We start from the raw sequence: 15,063 nt of genomic DNA, 5'->3' as shown, positions 1-15,063 counted from the left end.
CAGGTGAAGCTATTCCTGGAAAACGTGGCTTCCCGGCAGAACGGAATCGTAACGGAAAAAACGTGACTTTACGATCACCGCGTAAAGGCAGAGACATTTATGACAGGAGCTGAGGCCGGTGGGGACGCCTGTCTCTGCACAAGGAAACCGGATGCCAAGACAGCAGGTAGAAGCTGAGTGACTCTCAACAGATCCCACAAACATGAACACAGGCACCACTGGGGTTTCCAGAACCTTCTAGATTCAAACATGCTACTCCACTGCCAACGCCACGCGGTTTGTGGCGGGAGGATGCTTGTCTCCCTGAATACAAATGACCTCGAACACAGGATTTGAAGATCAAGCATAAAACGCTCAACTGCTGAAGAGCCAGGCCAGTCACTATCTCTGATGTCGGAGAGCACCTGGAGGGCAGCCTGGAGGAGGAGGACCGGGAAGGACTGGGAAGCCCATGGGGCCGCCGCTCAGGCCCTCTGCTGGAGGCACCAAGGGCTGGGCTGGCACCACGTCCAGACTCCCCCACCTGCTCTCCAGCCACAGGACAATGTCCCCAGCCACAGGGGCCACGTCCCCCCGGCTGCAACCCCAGGATGAGCCTACGCCCACCCGAGCACCCAATGTCGCCGACCTGCCGATCCACCTCCCATCTCTGGGCCTCAGCTGCGGGAAGGCAGGAGGTGCTAGAACCAGAACAAAATGTGCAAATCAGATGACTTCCTGAAACTTTGAACCAACAACAGATACATTTTTCTCTAAATACGGAATGCATTTAAAATGCATTTGTTAAGTTCAAGGGACACGTGTGAGAATCTTTTTGGTGAATTACTTGGCAAATAAAACACAAGTACTTAGGTCATCTGGTGCATAATTCTGCACACAGGAAGCAGGTGCGAAGTGCTTTTAAAAAGGCAGTGAAATGTTTCTATACCTTCTTCACAGTTTTTGCCAGTTTTACACGGTCAGTTTCACTTAAAGTAGGTAAATGGTGCCCATTCCCTGCACCCCTCCATGCACGGCGCCGGCTGGGGCTGCGCCCAACTGGCTCTCATCAGCGGAGCTGCAGGGGGTCACGTGCATTGAGCCCTTCCTGCGCCCAGCGCAACGGCTTTTGGCTCGAGGCTCCTCTAGCCCAGCGGATTCGACTGTGGACCCCACTCCCCCCGCTCCTCCCGGGAAAGGGGTCTCGGCGACGCCCATCACTGTGCCTGCTCAGAGCAGGACCCGGGAGAGCTCCTCCCCCATCCACCCACCCCAGACCCACCGCCCATCCTTCCAGGGGCTGCCATCCCAGGTGAGGCCAGCACACGGCATGGGTGTTTGTCTCCAGTGAGGGACAGCAAGGCGAGGCGGGTCCAGAGCCTGGTCTCCACCGGCACCTGGTCCAGAGTTTCGAGCGACCTTCGGCCGACACGCAGGCTTGTCGCCGCTCTCCCTGGACACATGCTCCCCAAGCTCCAGCTCATGGCAACCTTGAAATAGTTGAGCTTAAATGGAATGGATAATCTCTTGATGTCATACAGACTATGTAGCACTACACGTGTCCAAAAGAGCCGGCTGAATTCTGGGGTAGTTGAAAAAAGATGGCTTTGAGCTCCCCACGTCCCCGTGAGCGGAAGCTCATCCGTCACTGCTGCGCCCTCCAGACTGACAGAACTCACCATCAAAGAAGCAGACAACGGAGGCCGCCACTCCCGAAACTCGGCATGCTCATGAAAGCTGCCCAAATTTTGAAGCAATTTGGCAATTTGAGAAACTCATTTAATTTTCCCTATCATTTCAAATATCCTTCTGGGTGAGGATTCTGTCAACAGTAGTGACTGCCCCCAGGCCCCCTGAAGATGCCCCAAATCCTTCCAGTTCTCCTTAAAGCAGCGTCCTCTCTCCCACCCGCACCCAGAGCCCAGAGCAGGGACAGGGGTCTCCCGCGGCCCCGCGGCATGGTCCCTTGGAGGACCCTCCCATCCCTGGACCCCTCCCTGCCGCAGCTTCACAGTCCCTCTGACGAGGACACGTCCTCGTCCACAGCACGACGCGCCCGGAGGCAGGCGCAGCTCCCACAGGCCCCTGGGACCCCACTCTCTGAGACCCCGGCTCTCTCCAGGAGCTGCCTCCTTCCCTACCTGCTGTCGGCCCCGCGGGGCCAGCAGGCAGCCGCCCCGACCACGGGCTTGACGGAAAGAAGAACACCACTCTCCATCTGAAAACGTGGCCCATTTATTTGAACTGACGGCATCGTTACATAGTGCAAACGTTTCTTTGGTAATGAACTGATTACAATGAACACAGAAAGGCACTTGGCTGTTGGCAACAGTTAGAAACTAAATAAATATGTACACTCGCTTCGCGTGGCTGCGACCCCCCGCCCAGCCGTGGGTCCCTCCGGGCCCTGCCTGCAGCTCAGACACTGCATGTGAGATGAAACCGGGGACCCCGCGACGTTCACGCTGCAGTTACAGACCCTCACCGTGAGTCTCAGACACCCCTCCTCCCGCCGAGAACGCGGTCCCAGCCATGCGTTCTAACCCTCTGTAGCAAAGCCACACGGCCGCCCCCAGACACCAGACTCTCAGAACGTGGGGTGCGCGGTCATCTTATACCTGAGCAACTTCCATAACCATCACGCTGCGCACACGGTTATCCACTCTCTCGCTGACAGAAATCAGTTCTAAGATTTGGTTATTAAATGTGACCTGGTATCTCCAAAGAAGTCCCACACCCGAGACACCAGTTTGTGTTTACCATTCAACGTTCCGAGGACAAGAAGTCAAGTTGGCCGTGTTTACAGCTACCGCCGACACTCCCACGACTGGAGTGTTCACCCCACCCCGCAGGCACGGCAGCCTGGTCACAGAGCCTGGCGGCTCCTGCTTCCAGAAGGATGCCCGTGCCGGGCCAGATCGGGCTCTGACCCTGCTCACCACATGCCCGACCACCAGGAGACCTGCCTTCCGGCCGCCGCGGTCATGGCCGCCCCACAGCGCCCCACCCTGGACTTGCCAGCACAAACTGAGACCACCTGTGTCCTCGGGGGTCCTCCCAGGCAGGGCAGGGGCCCTGCATCTGTGCTCAGCTCGGCGCCCGCACGCGGTGGGCGCTCGACCACATGCTTGCCGAACTGAGCTTGCATGTTCAGGGACACGCTTCTCAGGACACATCACTTCGTATCCAGAACAAAACAGGAGGTTTCCGGTCGATTAAGAAGAGAGAGACCATGAGGTATGATAGTTGCTTTTCTCTGAATTCTAAGACAACTTTTGCATAGGGGAAGTGATTTTTCTACCATTCCTGACACCTGAAACACGGGCAAAACGTCATGCATTTGAAAATACAAATGAGGTAAAGGGGTCGATTTTGTTTCTTTAAGGCACTCACACGACCTGAAGGTAGGAAGTCCCTCCGTGGGGAGAAGCCCTCGGTGCCTGGCCGGGAACAGAGCCCAGCGGGTGCTGCCAACATGGACGTGCGCCTTCAGTAGGAACGGGCTCCACATTTGGTCCACGCGGGCAGCTTCACACAAGCCCTAGTGAAAACCAACCTGTTTCTGCATTTCTGCACGTGGCTCCATCTCACTCTCGTGGGCGAGGTGCTGGAAGTCGCAGGTGAGTGGGTGACCGGGCAGCAGGGCCGTCGCTCGGGGTCGACACGCTGGTGCCCTCCGCCCAGACCGTCAGCCCAGTTCTCCTACGAGTCTGTCCGCCAGCCACGCACTGATCTCCCCTTTCCGCCGTGGCATGCGTCCTTCCGGTGGCTCCGGGACGCGCACTTGCTGCGGGGGCTCGTCTGCAAGCTCCAGGTGTCAGAACCAAGCGGGGCTCACTTTCGGTCGAGAAGAAAACGGTGGTATCCGGGGAAGTGAATTTAGGAGCCTAAATGACTTAACTGTGCAATTTAATAGTAGCACCAATATTTCAATAAAAACATTAAATAAAAACCTGAGAATCTAACGTGAAGTTAGGACGCGTGTCCGCGGTTTCTCCTCTGTGAATGATCTGGTCTAAGCACCTGCCCTCCACTGAGACAGAGGGATCCCTCCCGTCCGCACGCCCTGTGCCGGCCGTCAGTCTCGAGGACATGGAGGGCCCCCGAAGGCCTCGCCGAGCCTAAGGCTTCTTCCCCGTGCCGTCTCTTGGGCAGACCGGGCAGCAGGCCCCACGGGCTCTCACGGGCGCCGGGCAATCGGCAGGCAGGCAGGCCTCCACGAAGCAGGTGACCTGCCCGTCCTGGAGGAGAGAGGCGCCAGGACCCGTCAGTTCCTGGGGTATGCGGCCTGTGCATCACCCCCCGCCTGTCTGCCCTTCCGACCCCATGCCGGTCTGAGCTCTTTGGTGCAGTTTGTAATCAAGGGCTGATTCTCCCGCTGATTAACAGCTGCAGGCACCCTGCACTTCTTCCAGAAAGTTCCCGCCCCCACCCCGACTGGCCACCCACCCTGAAGACAGCCCAGGACTACAGGCTCAGCACAGCCCCCTGGCCCCACACCTGGGACCCCAGGATCACGTCCGGGATGTCCACCAGAAGGAGGACAAAGTAGGGAGAGGCTGCAGGGGACCGTGCTGTCCCCACTCTGCTCTGTCATTCCCAAACAGGACAACCACCAGGGACCCTGGAGTTCCCTTCCCATCCCCGGGCCAGGAAACACATCCCCTTCCTGAAGCTCCGGCCTGGACACGGGGGCCACCGTGGTCCCCACAGCACCTCCGTCCACTTTCTCTGGAGACCGAGAACCACCTGGCAGGCCCACCCTCCCAGCTGGTGCAAACACCCTGAGGCTGCCTGGGGCCGTGGTGTGCAGACCCACCCTGAACAGAGCTCTGGGGAAAGAGCCCCTGACTTCCGCCGAGTGGGGGCACCCGCCTCGGAGTGCAGCTGGTCCCCCCAGTCCCCACGGCAGAGCCCCACACTCACTCGGCACTCGCAGATGGAGCACGCATCTCGCTTCCACTTGGCGCCGTTGTTGTGAGGCTCCCCATCGGCATCTGTGCAGTCCACCGTGCTGAGTCGCGACTCCAGTCTCTTTATCTGCAGCAGAGCAAAAATGTGCACTGCTCACTGGAGGTGAAGGTCTCAGCTCTGGAAGCCCACCCGTGCCTCCGCCTGGGACGAGGACGCCCCCGGCTCAGCAGGGACACTTCGGGTTCCGAGACCTCGGCGACAGCCCCGTGTCACGGGGCACAGACTGCAGCCTACGGCAGCTCCAGGGAAAGAACAGAAGCCCGAGGGGGATCGGACGAGAGGCTCCCACGTGACCGTGAACCACCCAGACAAGAACATCCTGCAGGTAGACTCCCGGACGCGGACAGCCCTGACAGGCCACCAGCCCCAGCCGCGGGCGGCACCCCTCCTCCATCCCTGCTGCTGGGGGCCGACGCGGACGGTGGCCAGACGTGCTTGTCTCTGCCCCGTGGAGGGTCCAGCAGCCCCGCAAAACTCCCAGCTCATCTATCGGTCCTTGAGTGGGGTTTCCGTCACAGGCACTGAATCTCCTGACCCCACAGAGGCGACCTGAGCTCGCCCAGGGCATAGGCGCCCAGGTCTGCAGGCCAGGTGCGGCTCTGGAGGGCGGCCGCCTCCTGCACTCAGGCCCTTGCTAGCATCATGATCTTGACGTCCCCAGACCCCAGAGCTGTCTTCCAAGTCCTGAAGGCAAGGAGGGTCCCTGAGGCCGCGGGAGCAGCAGCATGGGCCGGGGTGGGCTGCTGGGGACGCTGGGGGGCTCTCCTCGGTGATCGCTGACCGAACTGTGGCATAAAGCCGGAAGAAGCAAGGACAAACCTCGCCCAGCGCCTGGGAGACGACGGGGGTAGAAGGAGCCCTGTGTGAACCAGGCCTGGCCATGCAGAGTAAGAGAGACGCCCGCGAACTTCCCACCCGCCTGTTCCCAAGACCTGGCGCCCTGCCCATCGAGCAGCCCTGCCCTGAAATGTGGGGGTGCGCAGAGGGAAGGGGACGCACACCGGGGTTATTCTGTCCTGCGGCTGGAAGAAGCCACAGACGGAGTCAAGGTGCTGGTGGGCGCCGGGGGGCACGGGGGGGCTGGTGGGCTTGGGGCAGCCAGCTGTGTACCCCCTCCTGACTCTGCTCACACTGACCCATCCGCACAGTGCCACCTCTCCCCCCTGCATTCTCCGTGGTCACTGGCCCAGCCTGCCTGCCCGGAGTGACCATCTCTAGGACTCAGCACCCACCAGCCCCGGGCGGAGCCCCCAGGATGCCCTGTGCCTGTCACTACCTGGCTGTGTCTCTCTGGCTGTGGGCAACGGTCGAGGGGCTTCTCTCCTGATGCCACAAGCCCTGCCTTCTGACCGGTGCCAGGCGTCCCCCCCCACCCTGTCTCCAGTCTCTGTCACACACCTGGAGGCTGTCAGGCGAGGTCGCAGCTCAGGCTAAGCTGCACATCCAGCCGTGAGAGCACGCGCACGTGGCTGGGAGAGACGACCCCACGTCCTCCACGCCCGAGGACTGAGGACACCACACGTAGCAATGGGATCCTGCTACCAGAGCACCACTCACAGGCCCATCTCCACAGGTTTGCACAGCATCAGACATTTCTGCCAATAGGACCGTCTGATCTGCACACGGACCTTTAACCTGGGACCTCAGTCTCCACTCGTGTACACACAGAGCTCACTGAGGACCGGACGCAGAGAAGAGGACAGGAGGAAGCTCCCGGGTGGGGGAAGGCAGATCAGTCATTTTCTGCAAAACCCTGCAGGTCCTCGGAGAAGAGCCCAGTGTGGAGACCCTTGGTGGGTGCCCTTCCCCACATCCAGGGGGACCTGACCACAAAATGCCTGCTGACCCCTCCCTGGGGACAAGGATTAGACCGACATTCCTAAAGAAGTGGCTTTGGAACAGGACCTAAGGTCTGAATTCTCCTTCATGGCCCCCTCCCGACCTAGGATCTCTGTGGCCGCTCCAGGGACCCCACGCCCTCCCCAGTGGCACCCGAGGGCAGCCCACAGGGAGAGCCCCCCAGCCACCGGGAAACCGAGGGCAGCCCCATGTGGCCGGGCCGGGGACAGGCCACAAGAGAAGAAGAGCCAGACAGGAGGCTCCGGATCGGGGAGCTGGCGCAGATTTCACAAGTGCAGGGTCTTGGGAGCAAGAACGCCGCCTGTGAATCGGGAGGGGATGTGCCAGGGACAGTTACCTGCTCTCTGAGGTCTGTGATGGTCTTCTGCATCTCCAGAACAAAGTCCTTGAAGTCATTCGTCCCCGGTACTTGAGGGCGCTCACGGGAGGGGGCCGTGGCATTGCCCGGATGCTTTCTGTGTTTCCCGATGCTGCACGGGGCAGGGAGAAGCCGCCAACACACCTCAGCATGTCACACGTGGCCACAGGCGCCCCCGCCAGCACCCCACACCCTGCCCCGGAACCGGCTGTACCTCGGGGTCCCCCCGGGGCCTACTTCCCCGGTGGGCTCGTCCTCCTGGTAGCTGAACCCCAGAGACCGCCTGCCTCGGAAGTGGTGCGAAAACGCGTTGAACTGTCCCCTGGTCCTGCAGTCTGAAACGAGCATACGGGTGTTAAACGTTGGCTCTAGTTCAGGGGACGGCAAGCACATCCTGAGAAACATCACTGAGCCTTCACAGCACGTCTATGGTGCAAGCCGGGGCCTCATGGCGGGCCTCCTCCCTCCATGGGCAAGACGGCTGCCGACCACATCTTCCTGGCCTGGGAGCCCCCAAAGCCACCCAGACTCCCTGCCAACAGCCAGGACAGCCTCCTCCTCCATATTCGCGCCACAGCCCCCGTCCTCTCAACCGCGAGCTGGCTTCCCGCCACCCCTGGGGAGGACTCAGGCCAGGGCATCACCTTCCTCTGCGGCCAAGGCGCTGTGCGCCCAGGAGCACCGTCCACGCATCCGGGAGCACCGTCCACGCACCCGGGGGCCACCATCCACGCACCCGGGGGCACCGTCCACGCACCCGGGGGGCACCGTCCACACACCCCTGCTCCCTCGTCCCCCCTCCAGGCCCTGCTCCTCCTGCCCATCCCATCCCACAAACACCCCGTTTTACTCCGTGCCCCATCTGCCCAGGACATGCCTGGCCGGGAACGTGGCAAACGCAACACCTGGCCCTTCCCAAACGCTGGAGTGTGCAGAGCAACAGCGGAAATCCCCGGGAAGAGAAAGTACAGGAGGAATAGGCTGGTCTCCTCCCCCTGCTCCCCCTCGTCTCTCCCAGTCTGGCGGGCCCGTGACCGCCGCCGGAGAGCAAAGGCAGGGACCTAAAGCCCACGTCCACGCACAGCACAGAATCCACAGGCAACTCCTCCCAGCGTTCTGCGAGTTACTCCAGCAGCTAAGCAGCATTCAGCTTCCCACTCGAACCTGGACCCATCGCCCGGAATTCCAACCCTGAGGCAGGCTCCCCGTGTAAACGCACCGGACCCAGGAGGCCCCGTGGTCACGCGGTGTGGGAGGACCCCCAACACTGAAGCGCTCACCACCCCGGCGGGGTTCACGGCTCACAGCCACGTGCCCCTCGGGGTTGCAGGAGGAGCTCAGTTCGAAGACGAACGGCCTGTGCCTTCCACACCCAGAAACACGCCCACTCTCACAGCCGCCCCCGTTGGGCAAATGCGAATCCACGTTCCAGCCGGATAACCCGGGTCCAGGTCACCAGTGAGGAGCCGATCGCGCGCCTCCCGAGGCTGCCCCGGAGAACGCAGCCTGCCCACGGAGCGCCAGCATGCCCGAGCCCAAGGCACACCTGGGTCTAACCTGAGAAAAGCTGGCCGCAGAGTCCACAGCGGGTCCAGAGGAAGCGGGCCCAGCACGTGCTGCGGAAAGTGCGGGCCAAGGGGCGCGGCATGCGATGCCCCCATGGGAAGTACAGCGTGTGTCCGCACTCACCTCCCCAGGTTTGCCCATACACGCACTTTCCTCAGGAGGAGAGCAGTCTGCGCCTTCCTCGGCTAGTTTAGGATAAAACGGGGTGTACTCCTTTACAAACACACACATCCATGCACGCACAGACGCACATATGCACACGTGCACATACACATGCGTGCACACGTGTGCTCGTACACAGACACCCGTAAATGGTGAGAGAGAGAACAGTAACACAGCACAAAACTTCGAGAACTGATGAATCTGACGTAGTACAGGAATTCTCTGTAGTATTTTAAAATTGGGGGCGCCTGGGTGGCTCAGTTGGTTGAGCGACTGCCTTCGGCTCGGGTCATGATCCTGGAGTCCCGGGATCGAGTCCCGCATCGGGCTCCCTGCTCAGCGGGGGGTCTGCTTCTCCCTCTGACCCTCCCCCCTCTCATGTGCTCTCTCTCTCTCTCTCTCATTCTCTCTCTCAAATAAATAAATAAAATCTAAAAAAAAAAAGTTATAAAATTGATGCAATTATTGCAAAACTGTGTGTATGCCTTTGTGTGCGCGTGCATGCATGTGCCCCATCAATCCCCACAAAAGGGCAACTTCTAACTTTGGTAAAAGAAAAAGTAACCGAGCACCCGGGTGTCCTTTCTCAGGGCTCTCCTGTGCGCGAGCCTGCCGCCTGGGTCTCCAAAAGCACTCACGGGACTCTGCGGTGAGCTCAAGCGAGCTGCTCTGCCTTTTTTTTTTAAGTGGAATGGAAAGTAAACGGCAACCGACATTTGGTCCCGCCAAACCTTAATTCTTTTTCTTTCTGCCATATTTTAGACGTGGCTTTTGACCTATGATGGAAGACAAAGCTTCCGAAGCATCCTCGAACCTGGCCTGCTCAGCACCTGGAGGAAACGCGTCCAGGGGAAGGGAAGTCAGAAAGCCTCAGCAGGTGCACAGATGGGAGAGGGCCCCGGTGACACCTGGCTCTGAGTCGCCTTCTCTCCCGGGACTCGCTTTTCAGAGCGAAAACAAAGGAAAACCCAGTTCAGCCCCCATCTAAGCAGCGAGGGGGGCCTGGTGGAGCCATCAGGACATGAAGTTTTGTATCCGAGAAGAACCGGCCTTTCCCAGGGGCTTTCAAAGAGCAGTTTCCTGAAGGTGGGAGGACCACTCTCTGTCCCACCCATGGAAACGCAAGTTGAGCTGGACAAACCAACAAGGATATTTCTTAAAAAAAAAAGCTTAAAAAAAAAACAACCCAAAACAAGTTTCCCTTAGATGTAATAGTGGGAATGTAAATGTTTTGGGATGTGGGGTGTGCAGTAAACTGAACTCTAATCTTCGTGCAAATCCTCTTATAATATCACACGTGGCATGTGCTGCACACGCGTGCTCAGCACCTGCTCGTACACACGCCCCACACATTCACGTAGAGAGGACAGCCAGGCGGAGGCGGAGGCGGACACAGGACCAGATCAGCACAACCACCCTCATGCAGACACACGCAGAGGAAGAACAGTGCTAACCGACCAACCCCGATTCCAATGCTCACGGACATGACAGCCGATTAAAAGCAATTACCAGGGAGCACGAGAGCCCAACCTGAACCGTTTCCTCCGGGAAAGGAGGCAGAAGAAGGACAGCTCTAGTCTCCTGGCCACAGAAGAGCAGCTGCAAACCCGCCCCATCTTCATCCTCCCCGGGTCTGTGATTGCAGTTTGAACCAGCTAAACCCAAAGTTACGTTCAAAATAGGAAATGAAAATCACGTGAGCCACAGCAAGATTTGTGAATCCAAGGGAGCCTCAGGGTGAGAACGGTGGCCCCAGGCGGCGGGGACCCTTCAGCCCTCCACGCGTCCCCAGGCCTCCACACGGATGGCAGGCCCACCTCGAGACCTTCGACAACACGCTCCGGAGACGTGTGCAATCACAGGACTTTGGAACACGCAGCGTACTGAGTCCGGTGCGTGCTACGCTTCCTGGATAGTCTGCGTCGTGTGTCATCCGCGGGTACCAACACGCGACACCCATCCAACACATAAGTACTCATATTAGACACAGGTTAGGTTTTAAGGAAAAAGCAGAAGCTGACTGATTACGCTTATTCCTGCCTCCTGTGTGCGGCACTTGGCACTGAGTTCTCTCAGCGAACAGCACCGTGTAAGGACCAGCTTCTCACGATCACAGCCCAGGCTCTGCTGAGTCCCCGCGTGGCCACCCCCGGAGACGGGACGACGCACCCCGGCACGCGCGGCAGGGCCCCGGGAACGCACACCCCAGCACGCGCGGCAGGGCCCCGGGACGCGCACCTTCACAGCAGTCCTGCCACACGCGCAGGTCCACCCTGGGGACTTCGTCACAGCTGCCGTACCCGTGGGGGAACTCCGCCACACGGAACACGTCCCTCTGCACACGCGTGATGTTGTCCGCGTTGTCACACAGGATTCTGGCCAGGGACGTCTGCTTGATCTGGGTCAGCTGCGCCGGGGAGAACACCCCCGGGTTTTCATACCATAACCTGTGCTTCCCCAGGACGAGAGAAGAGCAGACACAGGGAGGTGAATCCAAACATTCCCCAACCAGTTCTGCCGACAGGACGGACATCACCGGTGTCAACTGGGTCTCACTCACGGAGGGACTCAGACACGGCTCAGCTTCCTACTCAAGAAACAAAACAAAAAACCTGGACTAAAATCGGCAGAGGGTCAGCTGCCCTGAGAAGCCAGCAGAGGCCTCTGTTAGAAACCAGGGCGTGGCGCACAGCCCGGGCGGACGCACAGGGGGCCTTCCCTATGTTAACTACACTGATGACGCCACGTTAAACCTGAAACGTTGCAGTCTTGCCCGAAGTTCAAATGCCTCCAAACTCCTACAGTGGCTGAACCCTGTGGATTGTCTGTTCCCAGAAACAGAAGTGTCCTAAGTGGAAGGACACAAAAGCACCCGAGAACAGGGTCATGTAATTCTCGGGCTGCGGTGGGAAGGAAGTCCCCACACCAGGGACTTGATCACAAACACAGTGAGAGGTAAAGATACTCCTTCATTTTTCACCTGGACACAGACCTCCACCAACGGCTCATCTCCCCGAGTCCCCAGAAATGTGCATTCAAGAGCAGAGGTGGCTCCTGCCGTCACCTGTCCCCGCGGCACCTGCGTTTACCTGTCCCCATCTCTCAAGCGCTTGAACTGCGTGCTCAGCAGGCACATCAGGGTGGGCCCCAGTCGGCTGCCGGGGACCAAGTCTTCCACCATGAGGGCAGGGAATAAGTCAATGTTGAGTGGAGACCCATACAACCTGCAAAACAAACAAGTGAAACCTTAAATTTGCCTAAGAAAGCGGTAGGTAGTAGATAAAACAAATATGAAAAAAGCCCTCACTTTTTATTATTATTTAGCACCTTTCAGACCTTCTGTTAGCAAAGAAAATTCACTTTTGTTTAAGCATCTATACAATACATTTTATTAACATATATTATTTGTTTCAGGGATACAGGTCTGTGATTCAACAGTCTTACACAATTCACAGTGCTCGCCATAGCACATACCCTCCCTAATGTCCATCACTCAGCCACCCCATCCCTCCCACCCCCCACCACTCCAGCAACCCTCAGTTTGTTTCCTGAGATTAAGAATTCCTCATATCAGTGAGGTCATATGATAATTGTCTTTCTCTGATTGAGTTATTTCGCTCAGCATAACACCCTCCAGTTCCATCCATGTCATTGCAAATGGCAAGGTCTCATTCCTTTTGATGGATGCATAATATTCCATTGTATATATATACCACATCTTCTTTATCCATTCCTCTGTCGATGGACATCTTGGCTCTTTCCACAGTTTGGCTCTTGTGGACATTGCTGCTATAAACATCGGGGTGCACGTACCCCTTCGGATCCCTACTTTTGTATCTTTGGGGTAAATACCCAGTAGTGCAATTGCGGGATCATATGGTAGCTCTATTTCCAACTTTTTTTTTTTTTAAAGATTTTATTTATTTATTTGAGAGAGAGAGAATGAGAGAGAGCACATGAGAGGGGGGAGGGTCAGAGGGAGAAGCAGACTCCCCGCTGAGCAGGGAGCCCGATGCGGGACTCGATCCCGGGACTCCAGGACCATGACCTGAGCCGAAGGCAGTCGCTTAACCAACTGAGCCACCCAGGCGCCCCTCTATTTTCAACTTTTTGAGGAACCTCCATACTGTGTTCCAGAGTGGCTACACCAGCTTGCATTCCCACCAACAGTGTAGGAGGGTTCCCCTTTCTCCGCATCCCCGCCAACATCTGTCGTTTCCTGACTTGTTAATTTTAGGCATTCTGACTGGTGTGAGGTGGTATCTCATTGAGGTTTTGATTTGGATTTCCCTGATGCTGAGCGATGTTGAGCACTTTTTCATGTGTCTGTTGGCCATTTGGATGTCTTCTTTGGAAAAATGTCTGTTCACATCTTCTGCCCATTTCTTGATTGGATCATTTGTTCTCTGGGTGTTGAGTTTAAGAAGTTCTTTACAGATTTTGGATACCAGCCCTTTATCTGATATGTCATTTGCAAATATGTGTAAAGCTTTTTATCTTGATGAAGTCCCAGTAGTTCATTTTTGCCCTTGCTTCCCTTGCCTTTGGCGATGTTTTTAGGAAGAAGTTGCTGCGGCTGAGGTCGAAGAGGTTGCTGCCTGTGTTCTCCTTTAGGATTTGGACAGATTCCTGTCTCACATTTAGGGCTTTTATCCATTTTGAGTCTATTTTTGTGGGTGGTGTAAGGAAATGGTCCAGTTTCATTCTTCTCATACATTATATTTGAAAAACTCTCTGTACTGTTTATATATGCATGTATAAAACACACGCGTGCACATTTATTATAAGTTTAGAAAAACCAAGTTAATATAGGAAGAAAATTAAACTCACCGCTTTTCTATTCAGAAATAGTCACACTTGACAGTACAATGTATACGTCTTTTGAGTTTCTTTTCATAAATACAAATGAACAAACTTCACATAACTAAAGGCAGACTTTTAAAAGAACAACTGTAACGCTGGGATTCGAGTATTTATTGAAAACACGTGTGCTGCAGAGAAGCTGTTTGTTAGCGGAACTCGTACACGCGCCTAAGATAGCAACGTTTAAATGCTCCGGAACAAACGCGTTCATCGAATTCTTGCGATTCCACAGGAACGCCAGCGCGGGAGAGGCGAGGACAGCACGCTGCCGAAGACCCCAAGCAGCCCTCCCAGACGCATGCGGCAGCTTGCCTTCAACTGGGACTCCAAGCCCGGGGGGTCTTCTCAGCGCGCCCGGCTGAGGGGCCCCGCGCCTCACGGCCCGCACAGGACACAGGGGGCGCAACGGCGGCAGCGCTGGTCCTTCGGGAAGGGAGGCTGGGCGCTCCCTTGGACTCCAGCCCCCGGCAGGCCCGTGCATGGAAAGAACAGCTGCGTGGTGTGGTTCCCCGGGAGCCCCACCTCCACCAGCACACCTCCCACGACCCCACTGCTGACGCTTTGACAGGGGACGGGGGACTCAGCCTGCAGGGGAGCGCCCCATTCCGGCCAGGCCCTGCCCCTCCCTCCCTCGGGCCCTAAGGAAGTTCCTGAAGTTTCCAGCCTCCGGGCCTCCGACTGCAGGTCCCCTTGCCCGCTTGGCCGGCTGACCAAGAGGAAAGCGAGTGCGCGACTGGGTGTTTGGTGAATGAGGTGGAATGTCTTTCACGGGGTCTGCAGCACACACAGGTACGTCCCTCCACCCGCCGACAACGTTATCCGGGAGCACTGGCCCCTCTGGGCTGTTGGACGTGAGTCTGGCCCAGGAGACAAATACGGGGACGGTTATCTGTGTGATGCGGACGAGAGCAGAGGAGGTGATTTAAGCACAGGGGAAATACAGAGCGTTCAGGTAAATCGTCATCAAGCCACACGGTGACAGAGACGGTCCGGTACCGGGCGAGCTGGGGGCCGTGTTTGCACGAGCGCAGGGACACGCGGAGCTCGCACGCGCTCTTCTGCACAACTTACATCACGCCGGAAGAGTCCCCCTTCTGTGGAGGACACTTCGGAGGCTGACTAGAGAACCCTTCCATCCAGTGTTGAGGAAGTCAAGCAAGAATGCGTAACTCACTCCACCATGAACTGGAGAGTCCACAGAACAACAGTTAGTCCTCAGAAGATTTCCCTCTTAAAACGGTTCTTTCAAATGCGAATGAATACAACCGAAATACCCAGTGACCTGCGGACTGAATTCACAA

The 15,063-nt window shown here is 57.4% G+C and overlaps 1 protein-coding gene across 6 annotated transcripts in view; it reads right to left on the bottom strand.

Moving 5' to 3' along the window:
• Positions 1–2,198: 2,198 nt before the first annotated feature.
• Positions 2,199–15,063, bottom strand: part of PXDN (peroxidasin) — a 75,031-nt gene continuing 62,166 nt past the window's right edge. For 5 of the 6 annotated variants that reach the window (XM_064571885.1, XM_045884005.3, XM_045884003.2 and 2 more), the window contains 6 exons: positions 11,989–12,123; positions 11,138–11,346; positions 7,386–7,506; positions 7,151–7,283; positions 4,906–5,019; positions 2,199–4,220 (listed from right to left, as the gene is read on the bottom strand). In XM_064571885.1, coding sequence (XP_064427955.1) covers positions 4,101–4,220; positions 4,906–5,019; positions 7,151–7,283; positions 7,386–7,506; positions 11,138–11,346; positions 11,989–12,123 — 832 coding nt within the window. In that variant the 3' untranslated portion in view covers positions 2,199–4,100. The other variant, XM_064571888.1, reaches the window with a different exon arrangement.

This window comes from Mirounga angustirostris, unplaced genomic scaffold, assembly GCF_029215605.1.
Source record: "Mirounga angustirostris isolate CCGP_5_RB_7025 unplaced genomic scaffold, mMirAng1.0.hap1 SCAF_10, whole genome shotgun sequence".
NCBI classification, from domain to species: Eukaryota; Metazoa; Chordata; class Mammalia; order Carnivora; family Phocidae; genus Mirounga; species Mirounga angustirostris.
Note: the sequence above shows the minus strand (reverse complement) of the source record. Positions and strands in the feature narration are given on the sequence as shown.